Raw genomic sequence first — 16,181 nt, forward strand, 5'->3', positions numbered from 1 at the left:
TACCTGGGCCACATCATATTTCAGGATGTTGTTTGCTCTAGTACTGGTTCTATCCCTGAGCCACATCATATTTCAGGATGTTGTCTGCTCCAGTACTGGTTCTATACCTGGGCCACATCATATTTCAGGATGTTGTCTGCTCCAGTACTGGTTCTATACCTGGGCCACATCATATTTCAGGATGTTGTCTGCTCCAGTACTGGTTCTATACCTGGGCCACATCATATTTCAGGATGTTGTCTGCTCTAGTACTGGTTCTATACCTGGGCCACATCATATTTCAGGATGTTGTCTGCTCCAGTACTGGTTCTATCCCTGGGCCACATCATATTTCAGGATGTTGTCTGCTCCAGTACTGGTTCTATCCCTGGGCCACATCATATTTCAGGATGTTGTCTGCTCCAGTACTGGTTCTATACATGGGTCACACCATATTTCAGGATGTTGTCTGCTCCAGTACTGGTTCTATACCTGGGCCACATCATATTTCAGGATGTTGTCTGCTCCAGTACTGGTTCTATCCCTGGGCCACATCATATTTCAGGATGTTGTCTGCTCCAGTACTGGTTCTAAAGCTGGGCCACATCATATTTCAGGATGTTGTCTGCTCCAGTACTGGTTCTATACCTGGGCCACATCATATTTCAGGATGTTGTCTGCTCCAGTACTGGTTCTATCCCTGGGCCACATCATATTTCAGGATGTTGTCTGCTCCAGTACTGGTTCTATACCTGTGTCACACCATATTTCAGGATGTTGTCTGCTCTAGTACTGGTTCTATACCTGGGCCACATCATATTCCAGGATGTTGTCTGCTCCAGTACTGGTTCTATACCTGGGCCACATCATATTTCAGGATGTTGTCTGCTCTAGTACTGGTTCTATACCTGGGCAACATCATATTTCAGGATGTTGTCTGCTCCAGTACTGGTTCTATCCCTGGGCCACATCATAATTCAGGATGTTGTCTGCTTCAGTACCCATTCTATACCTGGGCCACATCATATTTCAGGATGTTGTCTGCTCCAGTACTGGTTCTATCCCTGGGCCACATCATATTTCAGGATGTTGTCTGCTCTAGTACTGGTTCTATCCCTGGGCCACATCATATTTCAGGATGTTGTCTGCTCCAGTACTGGTTCTATCCCTGGGCCACATCATATTTCAGGATGTTGTCTGCTCTAGTACTGGTTCTATACCTGGGAAACATCATATTTCAGGATGTTGTCTGCTCTAGTACTGGTTCTATACCTGGGCCACATCATATTTCAGGATGTTGTCTGCTCCAGTACTGGTTCTATCCCTGGGCCACATCATATTTCAGGATGTTGTCTGCTCTAGTACTGGTTCTATACCTGGGAAACATCATATTTCAGGATGTTGTCTGCTCTAGTACTGGTTCTATACCTGGGCCACATCATATTTCAGGATGTTGTCTGCTCCAGTACTGGTTCTATCCCTGGGCCACATCATATTTCAGGATGTTGTCTGCTCTAGTACTGGTTCTATACCTGGGCAACATCATATTTCAGGATGTTGTCTGCTCCAGTACTGGTTCTATACCTGGGCAACATCATATTTCAGGATGTTGTCTGCTCCAGTACTGGTTCTATCCCTGGGCCACATCATATTTCAGGATGTTGTCTGCTCCAGTACTGGTTCTATCCCTGGGCCACATCATATTTCAGGATGTTGTATGCTCCAGTACTGGGTCTATACCTGGGCCACATCATATATCAGGATGTTGTCTGCTCCAGTACTGCTTCTATACCTGGGTCACATCATATTTCAGGATGTTGTCTGCTCCAGTACTGGTTCTATACCTGGGCCACATCATATTTCAGGATGTTGTCTGCTCTAGTACTGGTTCTATACCTGGGCCACATCATATTTCAGGATGTTGTCTGCTCCAGTACTGGTTCTATACCTGGGCCACATCATATTTCAGGATGTTGTCTGCTCCAGTACTGGTTCTATACCTGGGCCACATCATATTTCAGGATGTTGTCTGCTCCAGTACTGGTTCTATACCTGGGCCACATCATATTTCAGGATGTTGTCTGCTCCAGTACTGGTTCTATACCTGGGCCACATCATATTTCAGGATGTTGTCTGCTCCAGTACTGGTTCTATCCCTGGGCCACATCATATTTCAGGATGTTGTCTGCTCCAGTACTGGTTCTATACCTGTGTCACACCATATTTCAGGATGTTGTCTGCTCTAGTACTGGTTCTATACCTGGGCCACATCATATTCCAGGATGTTGTCTGCTCCAGTACTGGTTCTATACCTGGGCCACATCATATTTCAGGATGTTGTCTAATCTAGTACTGGTTCTATACCTGGGCAACATCATATTTCAGGATGTTGTCTGCTCCAGTACTGGTTCTATCCCTGGGCCACATCATAATTCAGGATGTTGTCTGCTTCAGTACCCATTCTATACCTGGGCCACATCATATTTCAGGATGTTGTCTGCTCCAGTACTGGTTCTATCCCTGGGCCACATCATATTTCAGGATGTTGTCTGCTCTAGTACTGGTTCTATCCCTGGGCCACATCATATTTCAGGATGTTGTCTGCTCCAGTACTGGTTCTATCCCTGGGCCACATCATATTTCAGGATGTTGTCTGCTCTAGTACTGGTTCTATACCTGGGAAACATCATATTTCAGGATGTTGTCTGCTCTAGTACTGGTTCTATACCTGGGCCACATCATATTTCAGGATGTTGTCTGCTCCAGTACTGGTTCTATCCCTGGGCCACATCATATTTCAGGATGTTGTCTGCTCTAGTACTGGTTCTATACCTGGGCAACATCATATTTCAGGATGTTGTCTGCTCCAGTACTGGTTCTATACCTGGGCAACATCATATTTCAGGATGTTGTCTGCTCCAGTACTGGTTCTATCCCTGGGCCACATCATATTTCAGGATGTTGTCTGCTCCAGTACTGGTTCTATCCCTGGGCCACATCATATTTCAGGATGTTGTATGCTCCAGTACTGGGTCTATACCTGGGCCACATCATATATCAGGATGTTGTCTGCTCCAGTACTGCTTCTATACCTGGGTCACATCATATTTCAGGATGTTGTCTGCTCCAGTACTGGTTCTATACCTGGGCCACATCATATTTCAGGATGTTGTCTGCTCTAGTACTGGTTCTATACCTGGGCCACATCATATTTCAGGATGTTGTCTGCTCCAGTACTGGTTCTATACCTAGGCCACATCATATTTCAGGATGTTGTCTGCTCTAGTACTGGTTCTATACCTGGGCCACATCATATTTCAGGATGTTGTCTGCTCCAGGACTGGTTCTATACCTGGGCAACATCATATTTCAGGATGTTGTCTGCTCTAGTACTGGTTCTATACCTGGGCAACATCATATTTCAGGATGTTGTCTGCTCTAGTACTGGTTCTATACCTGGGTCACATCATATTTCAGGATGTTGTCTGCTCTAGTACTGGTTCTATACCTGGGCCACATCATATTTCAGGATGTTGTCTGCTCCAGTACTGGTTCTATACCTGGGTCACACCATATTCCAGGATGTTGTCTGCTCTAGTACTGGTTCTATCCCTGGGCCACATCATATTTCAGGATGTTGTCTGCTCCAGTACTGGTTCTATACCTGGGCCACATCATATTTCAGGATGTTGTCTGCTCCAGTACTGGTTCTATACCTGGGCCACATCATATTTCAGGATGTTGTCTGCTCCAGTACTGGTTCTATACCTGGGTCACACCATATTTCAGGATGTTGTCTGCTCCAGTACTGGTTCTATACCTGGGCCACATCATATTTCAGGATGTTGTCTGCTCTAGTACTGGTTCTATCCCTGAGCCACATCATATTTCAGGATGTTGTCTGCTCCAGTACTGGTTCTATACCTGGGCCACATCATATTTCAGGATGTTGTCTGCTCCAGTACTGGTTCTATACCTGGGCCACATCATATTTCAGGATGTTGTCTGCTCCAGTACTGGTTCTATACCTGGGCCACATCATATTTTAGGATGTTGTCTGCTCTAGTACTTGTTCTATACCTGGGCCACATCATATTTCAGGATGTTGTCTGCTCCAGTACTGGTTCTATCCCTGGGCCACATCATATTTCAGGATGTTGTCTGCTCCAGTACTGGTTCTATCCCTGGGCCACATCATATTTCAGGATGTTGTCTGCTCCAGTACTGGTTCTATACCTGGGCCACATCATATTTCAGGATGTTGTCTGCTCTAGTACTGGTTCTATACCTGGGTCACACCATATTTCAGGATGTTGTCTGCTCCAGTACTGGTTCTATACCTGGGCCACATCATATTTCAGGATGTTGTCTGCTCCAGTACTGGTTCTATCCCTGGGCCACATCATATTTCAGGATGTTGTCTGCTCCAGTACTGGTTCTATACCTGGGCCACATCATATTTCAGGATGTTGTCTGCTCCAGTACTGGTTCTATACCTGGGCCACATCATATTTCAGGATGTTGTCTGCTCCAGTACTGGTTCTATCCCTGGGCCACATCATATTTCAGGATGTTGTCTGCTCCAGTACTGGTTCTATACCTGTGTCACACCATATTTCAGGATGTTGTCTGCTCTAGTACTGGTTCTATACCTGGGCCACATCATATTCCAGGATGTTGTCTGCTCCAGTACTGGTTCTATACCTGGGCCACATCATATTTCAGGATGTTGTCTGCTCTAGTACTGGTTCTATACCTGGGCAACATCATATTTCAGGATGTTGTCTGCTCCAGTACTGGTTCTATCCCTGGGCCACATCATAATTCAGGATGTTGTCTGCTTCAGTACCCATTCTATACCTGGGCCACATCATATTTCAGGATGTTGTCTGCTCCAGTACTGGTTCTATCCCTGGGCCACATCATATTTCAGGATGTTGTCTGCTCTAGTACTGGTTCTATCCCTGGGCCACATCATATTTCAGGATGTTGTCTGCTCTAGTACTGGTTCTATACCTGGGCAACATCATATTTCAGGATGTTGTCTGCTCTAGTACTGGTTCTATACCTGGGCCACATCATATTTCAGGATGTTGTCTGCTCCAGTACTGGTTCTATCCCTGGGCCACATCATATTTCAGGATGTTGTCTGCTCTAGTACTGGTTCTATACCTGGGCAACATCATATTTCAGGATGTTGTCTGCTCCAGTACTGGTTCTATACCTGGGCAACATCATATTTCAGGATGTTGTCTGCTCCAGTACTGGTTCTATACCTGGGCAACATCATATTTCAGGATGTTGTCTGCTCCAGTACTGGTTCTATCCCTGGGCCACATCATATTTCAGGATGTTGTCTGCTCCAGTACTGGTTCTATCCCTGGGCCACATCATATTTCAGGATGTTGTATGCTCCAGTACTGGGTCTATACCTGGGCCACATCATATTTCAGGATGTTGTATGCTCCAGTACTGGGTCTATACCTGGGCCACATCATATATCAGGATGTTGTCTGCTCCAGTACTGGTTCTATCCCTGGGCCACATCATATTTCAGGATGTTGTCTGCTCTAGTACTGGTTCTATACCTGGGTCACACCATATTTCAGGATGTTGTCTGCTCCAGTACTGGTTCTATCCCTGGGCCACATCATATTCCAGGATGTTGTCTGCTCCACCACATCAGTTAATCTGACAGACAGGCCACTGATGACAAAGCGTTCTATAATCGCCTTGGGTGTCTGTCTGACTTCCCTTATGCAAGACTGTCAGTGTACCACACACACAATGATAATGTCATCTGGTTTTTAGACGGTTACTACAAAATTAGACTGCAAGCGTGACGTTTTTCCTCCAGGGAGAGATTTCCTCCCCATATCTGACACTGTGATTGACCATGCTGTCATCTGGTGCAGATCTAAACAGATGTTACACAACCTGGCAAGGTCTCTCTCCCCTTCACAGCTTATGTCACCACTAAACAAAAATACACACACACACATTGAATGTGTTATTGCTGAAAGACCGCAGTCTGTCAAAGAGATCTCCACTGAGAGACATGATACGTGTGGTAGGTCTACGTTGTGGGGCCTCCCATCCCATCAAAAGATTCATCTTCCTTAATAAATGATCAATGTAAATTGCCAGGCCCTCAGCGCTTCATAATTATGTGGCAGGGGTCAGACAGTGATTAAAGTTTCAATGGACTTAGACTAATATTGCTGTTGGAAGAGCTCCACTGCACAGCTTAAAATCTCAGTCAAACTAATCTGGGGTTACACACTTTAACAGTTAACAAAGAGTTAGTGTAAAACACTCCTGCCTCTCTTTCTCTATCCGTGTTATTAAAAGAGAGAAGTCTTGGAGCAGACAGCCAAACACACGGGGAGCAGAAGAAATTAATTCATTAGTAAAGTTGAACACAGCGAGGCAGTCTGTTCCTCGGGGGACGAGGCAGAGGCACTGAGGTGGAGTCAGAGCTTGGATCGGTCGAGTCAAAACAAACAGGGAGACATCTGTATCAGAATGGAGAACAGACGGCGAAGATTAATTCTGCTGAATTAATGCTAATTTACCTATGTCGAACAGCCGCAGTGAGAACTCAGGGAAATTGAAGCAAATTGGGCACTTTTCCTGTTTTAAACTACATTTTGGTATCACTCTAAATCAATTGTTTACTGCACCTATGACTAGCCTTAATACCAGTTCTGTTGTGTTTAAAATTTCAAGACAAGAATAATTTTGACTCAAGTGCCACATTCTCTGGGGACGACAATGCAATGGGACAGATGCGCCATTAGACTACCACCAAGAACACCAATAATATTCACATCAGCCAATAAAAGTGTTATCTCACCTTCATACAGCCAATCGCTGAGCCCATTGAAGATGACTCCCTCCTTGCCGGTGGAGACTAGGCGGATCGATCGGCTCTCCACCGTCGAACGGTAGTAGATGTTATTCTCAAAAATGAAAATCTAAGGGAAGGGGGAGATGTGAGAATAAAATATGAAAAAACTGAGGTGATCAATATGGAAGGAAAAAAGGACCTGTGTTCTGCATGACTAAACTTGACCTGTAGGTTGATGGAAGGATGCTTTAACCAGATGAGGAATTTGAGCTCAAAAGGTTCTATCGAAATGTTTGATCCTCTCCTATTCACTGCAATATTGAATCATGAACATTTTGCAGCAATATTGGCTTGTTTGACAAGCCACGATATAGCAGGCCTTGTTGAATAAACACACTGGCGTGTTTTGAAGTTCACAGTCACCTGCCAACATGGCAGTCATGTTTGCTACCTGCACAATCTAGTAAATAGCCTCAATTTACCCTTCTGCCTCCTCGCTATTGGATTATACTTTCATCATGTAATGGACATAATATTGTTTCCATATTACTGGTTGTCTAAGTATTGATTGATAACTCCGGCTCAGGAGAGAGAAAGAGAGAGCAAGGACAGAGAAAGAAGGAGATCAAGAGAGAGAAAGAATGTACTGCATAATGAATCCTTTACCTCACCACATTGAACAGCAATACTGTACATCAATATCAATAAGTCCTAATTGCAGATTGATCCTTTACTGGGCTACAGCATTGCCCTCCTCTCTGTCCACTGTTAGTAGTAGCATATTATAGTTCCTCTTCACACATTACAGATTCTCTACCCACAAAAAAAACTTTAAAAGTTCTATCTAAAAATACAATGCTCATGTTATTAAAGGCTCTTAACGGGTCGGTAGGGGGTCGGTAGTTCGTAGGGCTTATATTGAAATCAATAGAAGGTAACTAAGGATAGCTCAATAACTTTGGCCTTGAGCTTTTCGTTGGTTCACGTGTAATCTCTGTTACTGACATGGACTGAAACATGCTATGTAAACACAGTCTGAAAGATATTCTCTTTTAAATAAAGAAATACTTCAACAATAGTTGACCTCTTCTCAGGGATGATAGGGTATGTTCCCTCTCCTTGCAGCAGTTAAGGCAATGCAATAGCATCACAATGCCCCCACCAAAAATGATGGGGGGGGGGGTGCAATTTTCCTTATGTGGCTAGGTAGGCCAGGGGAACACAGGTGTGTTTGAATTCACCTCTGTGCAGATGGACTGAGGGCCCAGTTTTATAACAGGATCTAGCCCAGGGCAGGGAGTAACACGGTGAGCTTGGCCCACTTCTGAAGGAGGTAGAAACACTGCCCAAGTTACCTCCCATTAGGGCTGGGAGATATGGCCAAAATTTCATATCACGGTATTTGAAAAAAATTGGACGTTGTGACGGTATTTCATGTTTATGAATAATAAAAGTTCTAAATTTGCTATATGAGTAGTGCGTGACCTTAGGGTGGCAACACACATTCTAAGTGATTTCAATGGATCTTTCTCCATTATGATTGTTTTATGCTGTTCAATTCAACCAAAAATAATTTTCAACATTTTCATCAATTTCTGCACTCATTTGAGATCATTTCCACACTGCCACATAGGGCTGCACAATATGGGCAAAAAAACTAGGCCAAATTTTTAACCAAATGTTGCAATTGCTTTCAATTTAGAGAAAAACACTTGGGTGACCTGTTGGAATCATTGGAAATAGAATGATTGTTTTAATTCTAGTTAGTATATAATAGTGGGCACTTTGAAAATGAGGCCTAGTTTGACATGACAACAAATTAAAACGCCAGGGAGGAGTTGTGACAGGGTAGGAACCAAAGTGTTGACAAGTGTTTCCTAGGGGACCCAATAATCTTTAGCTACATTGAATGTTTTCTTTGATTTGAGCCTGAACTCAAATGCCTCGTGGTTGAGGAACAACAAAGGCGCTTCTTGAGTGACAGTTCTGTGTGAAAAGCAGCATGGAGAGAGAGAGAGAGCGGTGAGTGATGACTCAAGTAGCGAAGTAAACTATAAAAATGAACGTTACACATGCCGTATCCCATTTAACAAACCCGACATTCGTTATAGAAGGTAAAGTGAAATCCCAAACCGGTCTGTGCATCAAATATGGTATACCGCCCAGCCCTACCTCCCATATACACACACAGAGTCTGGGGAGATGTGTGGTCATATTGTGGGCTGGTTGACAACTCTGGAGATTAGCCTCACAAAGAGAGAAAAGTAGGGCGAAGGAGGGGGAGAAAGCGCGAGGGAGACAGGGAGGAGAGCATGCAAAGCTCAGCGTCTCAGTGGGGGATTGAACTCCAATTTAAAGGAAGAGGACCACTTACTGCTAAAGCTGGAGTTATATGTTCATCCACACAGACAGAGCTGCCTGTCCTCTGAATAATGTGTATTTAACCCAATTCTACTACTTTTCGACATGGGACAAGAAAGCTGTGTGTGTTTGTGTGTGTTAAAAAGAGAATCAAGGGGAGGGGCTTGAGAAATTAAAGTGAGGATCAAGATGGGAGGGGCTTGAGAAATTAAAGTGAAGATCAAGAGGGGAGGGGCTTGAGAAATTAAAGAGAGGATCAAGAGGGGAGGGGCTTGAGAAATTAAAGAGAGGATCAAGAGGGGAGGGGCTTGAGAAATTAAAGAGAGGATCAAGAGGGGAGGAGCTTGAGAAATTAAAGTAAGGATCAAATGGGGAGGGGCTTGAGAAATTAAAGAGAGGATCAAGAGGGGAGGGGCTTGAGAAATTAAAGAGAGGATCAATAGGGGAGGGGCTTGAGTATTGTGATAACAGATGGGCTGATGTTAGAGTGTGTGTGTGTGTGTGTGCGCGTGGACGCATAATATACACACATGAGAGAGAGAGGAGAGAGAGAGGAGCGTTCACATATTATATGAATGCACATCGGCAGACACCTTCCTCTCCCGCCCATGCATCCTATCGTTGACAACAAGCATCACAGCTCAGAGGGCAAGCATCTGTTGCTGGGAGGGGAGCTCCTTAAAATGAAAGCGACTGTTGGAATCAGGGCTGTTTGATGATTAATACTGGGAGAGAGTGTGTGATATCAATCCAGTGACTTCACTAATTAATCCGCTGAGGAGATTACAGGTAATTAATTGCATTGTGCTGGAGGATGTAATCACTCACAGTCTGTCTGCTCCGAGAACCACTAGACTGATGCTTATTAATGTTCTCTCGGTGGCTAGACTGCCTGGTAGCTTGTGATAGTTTAACAGACATACATGGCCATAGGAAAGGTCATTGATATTGTACTCTCAGTTTAGAAATACATTATAACTAGACATGGTTTGCCAAATGGGAGTGACATTGGGGTATGGAGTATGGGTGAGACAAGGAGGGTGCTGCGGGTAGTTGTAGTTCTTACCAGCTGCTGGCCCGTGGGTCCCCAGCCTGCGTACTGCAGTTGGGCGTTCCGCACCTCTGGAGGGTTCAGGTTCCATGTCTCCCTGCAGCACAGAGGAGAGACCACATTCAGACTACACACACCCACACTACATACTTTTTATTTAACCTTTATTTAACAACACACACCTTTAACTGCCCCCCATTAAATGACTGAGCACCTTCTTTAAACATAACATCTTACTTAGTGGCTCCTCAAACCACAGCATTATAAAAAAAACTCCAGTGCACCACACCAGCAGTCTGCTCTGCTCCTGCCCAGATATACCAGTGTAGTACAGCTTAGCCCAAGAGGTTTACGAGCACCTATAAATACTGGTGCTTTATATATCGCTGCCACTTTCTGTTCATTTAGAAAAGTGCTGTGTGCTGCAGGGCAGAAAATTAGAGGTGTCACAGGCCCTTTGTCTTAGTCTGGAGGTGAGGATGAATGAGGTCATCAAGTCCCCTGGCCTGCAGTTCTCCTCATCTTCACTGGGTGGCAGCGCAGAGACTTGACTGACTGGGCCGAAGAGAGTAGAGGAGAGTGGAGGGGAGAGGAGGGGAAGCATTGGTTGCTTCCAGCTACTTACGGAGTCTCCAGGCTGCAGATGATGTAGAAGGCAGTGAACGAGTGCTGGTACACCTAGAAGAAGAATGATTGAAGACTATCATGAGGTACTTGGCCATTGAACCATGTTTTAGTAGCTAACTGTCACCAGAATGTATATGCATTTGGTATTCTACAAAGTCATTCTGTATTTGCTCAAATGTAATATTCCTTGTCAATGAGTCACTAAGTCCAGGGCACAAATGCAGTGTTCATAATATAATATATGCCATTTAGCAGACCCTTTCATCCAAAGAGACTTACAGTCAGTCATACAAGCATACATTTTTCGTATGGTTGGCCCCAGTGGGAATCATGTCTGCACTGCATTCTACTAGCAGGCCCTGGACTGAGAGATGACATGTAGAATGCTTCTTAATGTAGCAGGAGTTAATTATGGATCCCCTTGTTACAGTAGTCTGTCTGAATACCCCCCTTAGAGTTGGGGGAGAGAAAGAGAGGGATTGACAAGCGAGAAAGAGAGAGATAGAGAAAGAGAGGGATTGACAAGCGAGAAAGAGAGAGATAGAGAGAGAGATAGAGAAAGAGAGGGATTGACAAGCGAGAAAGAGAGAGAGAGAGAGAGATAGAGAGAGATGGGGGGGGGGGCTTCTATGAAGGGCAAGCAGCAGCATGACATATGGAGAGAGTGCAATGACAGCCGGGGGACGGAGCTGTCATCTTCCAGGGCTATGGAGGGATGATTAAAATAACAAATGCACTGTCTAACACACACACACACACACACACACACACACACACACACACACACACACACACACACACACACACACACACACACACACTAACACACACACACACACACACACACACACTAACACACACACACACACACACACACACACACACACACACACACACACACACACACACACACACACACACACACACACACACACACACACACACACACACACACACACACACACACACACACAAATTAGTGCCTCCCTACTGTGCCATTACACTTTTGTAACATTACACCTTTGGTGACACTTCACTGTTCCTGATAGCACACTGTTCCTGATACCACACTGTTCCTGATATATATGGCAAGTTTAACCCAGGTCTACACCTTTTCCTCCCTACTGTAACAGTGTCTACTCTCTCTCTGTGTCTTTCTGAGCCAATGGGATTCTATTCCCTGACATGCTGATTATTTTTCAGACTCTGTGTCCTGGATCTCACATTGCAGTAATCTTCCAGCTGAGTTAACTACCTGAGCCATTACATAATGCAGTAACCGCTGTAGCAGAAAAACCTCCCATCCCTCTCTTTATCCTTTCCTCCCCTCCCTCTCTCACACTCTTGCTACCCCAAATCTCTCTACTCTCAGGCTTGCCCCATTCCCTCCATTTGTTTTCCCATTCCCTCTCTTTGTTTTCCCATTCCCTCCATCCCTTCCTCATCCCCCTTTCTCAGCTGTGTTATGGGGTTTGTTTGTGTTTTGGCCCCTCTCTGAAGAGTACAGTTCAACTCAGCTGTTCTCTCTCTATAGTGGCTGAGAGGTAGCGGGGTGCGACAGTCCTCTATCCGGAGGCCATGATTACTTTTCTCCCCCACCGCATCGCCACGTTTCCCCTCAGAGCCCGCTGAAGTATGTGCCTGTCACTCTGCTAATTCAAAAAACAAGCAAACAAATGAAGGAGCTCACTGGTGCCATGTTGTAGGCGAGTAGCACATGCTTCATGTCAGGAGACACTTCATACTTGCTGGCTTTGTACATTTCCTGTAAAGCAGAGAGAGAGAAAACACAAAAGATGAGACCTTTAACCATGCGTAGTGTTTTTTTATTAAGGCAATCCTTAAATGACTGCATTTGACGGATTGCTCGGCGCGGACTTGGTCGGCAGACGCATTAATCTTGTCGCTGCTCTTTCTGATTTCGGAGGGACGAACATACTGTGCGTCGTCACCTCGGCCGTTTTGACACTGATGTTGCATTTTTGTCAAAAACATTTGATGCGTAGCGAACCCAAATGATAACGATGTGCTAATGATGTATCGTTTCAGTAGGCTTCACAATAAGAGCTTTGGGTGCTTTGATATGCTGACGCAAAAGAAAAGTTTGAATTCAATTCATGCAAAAACCACCGTCTGTTCTTTGGCCTATTGGGATGCATCTACTGTGGAAATATGAGAAAGTTGGAGAGACTCACAAACTTTTTGTTGTGCACCAATACCGTCCTCTCGTATGTCTCCATGTTAAACCTGACAACATCCCCCTCACGTGTGCGATAGAGTAGCTCATTACCTGTACAACAGAGGGAGAGCAAAGAAACAGAGCAAGAAAGATTATTTCACAAATGCTAGTTCAAGATTTTCATAATGCCTGATAATAGTCCTATGTGCAATATCCTTGCGATCGTACGTAAGGTGGACACTTGCAAAAATAAAATATCAGAGACAAAGTGTTTGGACATTGATGTCAGGAGTGGGATTCTCTACATTGATGTTAGAAGTGGGATTCTCTACATTGATGTCAGAAGTGGGATTCTCTACATTGATGTCAGAAGTGGGATTCTCTACATTGATGTTAGAAGTGGGATTCTCTACATTGATGTTAGAAGTGGGATTCTCTACATTGATGTTAGAAGTGGGATTCTCTACATTGATGTCAGAAGTGGGATTCTCTACATTGATGTCAGAAGTAGGATTCTCTACATTGATGTCAGAAGTGGGATTCTCTACATTGATGTCAGAAGTGGGATTCTCTACATTGATGTCAGAAGTGGGATTGTCAGAAGTGGGATTCTCTACATTGATGTCAGAAGTGGGATTCTCTACATTGATGTCAGAAGTGGGATTCTCTACATTGATGTTAGAAGTGGGATTCTCTACATTGATGTCAGAAGTGGGATTCTCTACATTGATGTCAGAAGTGGGATTCTCTACATTGATGTCAGAAGTGGGATTGTCAGAAGTGGGATTCTCTACATTGATGTCAGAAGTGGGATTCTCTACATTGATGTCAGAAGTGGGATTCTCTACATTGATGTTAGAAGTGGGATTCTCTACATTGATGTCAGAAGTGGGATTCTCTACATTGATGTCAGAAGTGGGATTCTCTACATTGATGTTAGAAGTGGGATTCTCTACATTGATGTTAGAAGTGGGATTCTCTACATTGATGTTAGAAGTGGGATTCTCTACATTGATGTCAGAAGTGGGATTCTCTACATTGATGTCAGAAGTGGGATTCTCTACATTGATGTCAGAAGTGGGATTCTCTACATTGATGTCAGAAGTGGGATTCTCTACATTGATGTCAGAAGTGGGATTGTCAGAAGTGGGATTCTCTACATTGATGTCAGAAGTGGGATTCTCTACATTGATGTCAGAAGTGGGATTCTCTACATTGATGTTAGAAGTGGGATTCTCTACATTGATGTCAGAAGTGGGATTCTCTACATTGATGTCAGAAGTGGGATTCTCTACATTGATGTCAGAAGTGGGATTCTCTACATTGATGTCAGAAGTGGGATTCTCTACATTGATGTCAGAAGTGGGATTCTCTACATTGATGTCAGAAGTGGGATTCTCTACATTGATGTCAGAAGTGGGATTCTCTACATTGATGTCAGAAGTGGGATTCTCTACATTGATGTTAGAAGTGGGATTCTCTACATTGATGTCAGAAGTGGGATTCTCTACATTGATGTCAGAAGTGGGATTCTCTACATTGATGTCAGAAGTGGGATTCTCTACATTGATGTCAGAAGTGGGATTCTCTACATTGATGTCAGAAGTGGGATTCTCTACATTGATGTTAGAAGTGGGATTCTCTACATTGATGTCAGAAGTGGGATTCTCTACATTGATGTCAGAAGTGGGATTCTCTACATTGATGTCAGAAGTGGGATTCTCTACATTGATGTCAGAAGTGGGATTCTCTACATTGATGTCAGAAGTGGGATTCTCTACATTGATGTTAGAAGTGGGATTCTCTACATTGATGTTAGAAGTGGGATTCTCTACATTGATGTCAGAAGTGGGATTCTCTACATTTATGTTAGAAGTGGGATACTCTACATTGATGTCAGAAGTGGGATTCTCTACATTGATGTCAGAAGTGGGATTCTCTACATTGATGTCAGAAGTGGGATTCTCTACATTGATGTTAGAAGTGGGATTTCCAGTGGGAGCAGTGGCGATCCGTCATTCAGGGCATTTGGGCTTATTATTTTGGAATTAATAGGTGTCACATATCAGTTTGCAAACAATTTATGAATAATATACAGTATATAATTGTTTTCTTGAGTAAGGCAGCTCCAAAAGGCAGGTGTTTCAGCCTAACTCAGTGCTTTCTGTGGTGGTAGGGCAAGCCAGCAGAAAATACGGAGCTTTGTGCCGTGATTGGCTCAGTGTTCTGTCACTCATGGAGACTTTACGTCACTGCCAAGTGTAAGAGGAGACATTGGAAATTCTAGCCCTTTGGCTGTTGCCATAGAAGTGCCCATCCAAGAAGGCTCAAGGTCATTGGCCACAGATAAGATGACGTCAAATCACGTTATATGTACAGAGGCTTGGACTGCTCATGTCAACATTATTCTTTCACAATCTTAGCTAGCAGTCATCATCATGAATCAAGTCGACAGTCTACTGGCAAATCATTTTTAAGAAAAAATGAAGAGAAATTATAGATAAAACGTATCTGTGCTCATCGGCCATTGGACATAAACTTTTTACAACAAGTTGGAAATCGCAAATTCAACGAGTGGCTTGGAAGGAATCAGGGACAGTGGCTGTGTGTTCCCAAATCTGGGATTAAGGGGATCTTTTCAAGTTTAAAATGATAAACATCCAACATTGGCCATGCTGTCAATGAAGTATGATTTGTGTCACGCTCAAAACAACTGTTAACCTGGAAGACCGGCCAAGCCACCTTCGTGTTCAAGTGAGCCGAGCACACAAACATGTATTGTATGCGGCTTCATAAATGATGTAAATTGCCAGGGAGATATGTATACTGTAGCTAAGAAAGTAATACTATGTGTATGTTGTGTAGTAAGCTGTTAGTAGTCCATGTACAATCACACAGATAATTTGGTCTATTTAACCCTATTAATTTCACCTACTGTTCTGACTGTTCTACTGTAGCCTATAACCTGTTTTAGAGAAAGGTCATCATTGAATATTGTAAGAGCTTTCATTGTCTGCTTATATACCCCCATTATTTATCCTACGGTTCTAACTTGGTGTACAGGGAGAGCACGGTAAGAACGGCCCATGTTCTGAATTCTGTCACTGTACATTTCAAAAGTACTAAACAAATAG

At 43.8% G+C, this 16,181-nt stretch overlaps 1 protein-coding gene across 2 annotated transcripts in view; it reads right to left on the reverse strand.

The window, feature by feature from the left end:
- LOC139367004 (A-type potassium channel modulatory protein DPP6-like) overlaps positions 1-16,181 on the reverse strand; it is a 193,631-nt gene that overhangs the window by 22,843 nt on the left and 154,607 nt on the right. For both annotated transcript variants that reach the window (XM_071104849.1, XM_071104850.1), the window contains exons 4-8: positions 13,064-13,158; positions 12,559-12,633; positions 10,867-10,919; positions 10,257-10,338; positions 6,836-6,956 (exon numbers count right to left, since the gene is read on the reverse strand). In XM_071104849.1, the coding sequence (XP_070960950.1) occupies positions 6,836-6,956; positions 10,257-10,338; positions 10,867-10,919; positions 12,559-12,633; positions 13,064-13,158 (426 nt within the window). The remainder of the gene's footprint in view (positions 1-6,835; positions 6,957-10,256; positions 10,339-10,866; positions 10,920-12,558; positions 12,634-13,063; positions 13,159-16,181) is intronic.

This window comes from Oncorhynchus clarkii, chromosome 15 (assembly GCF_045791955.1).
Source record: "Oncorhynchus clarkii lewisi isolate Uvic-CL-2024 chromosome 15, UVic_Ocla_1.0, whole genome shotgun sequence".
NCBI classification, from domain to species: Eukaryota; Metazoa; Chordata; class Actinopteri; order Salmoniformes; family Salmonidae; genus Oncorhynchus; species Oncorhynchus clarkii.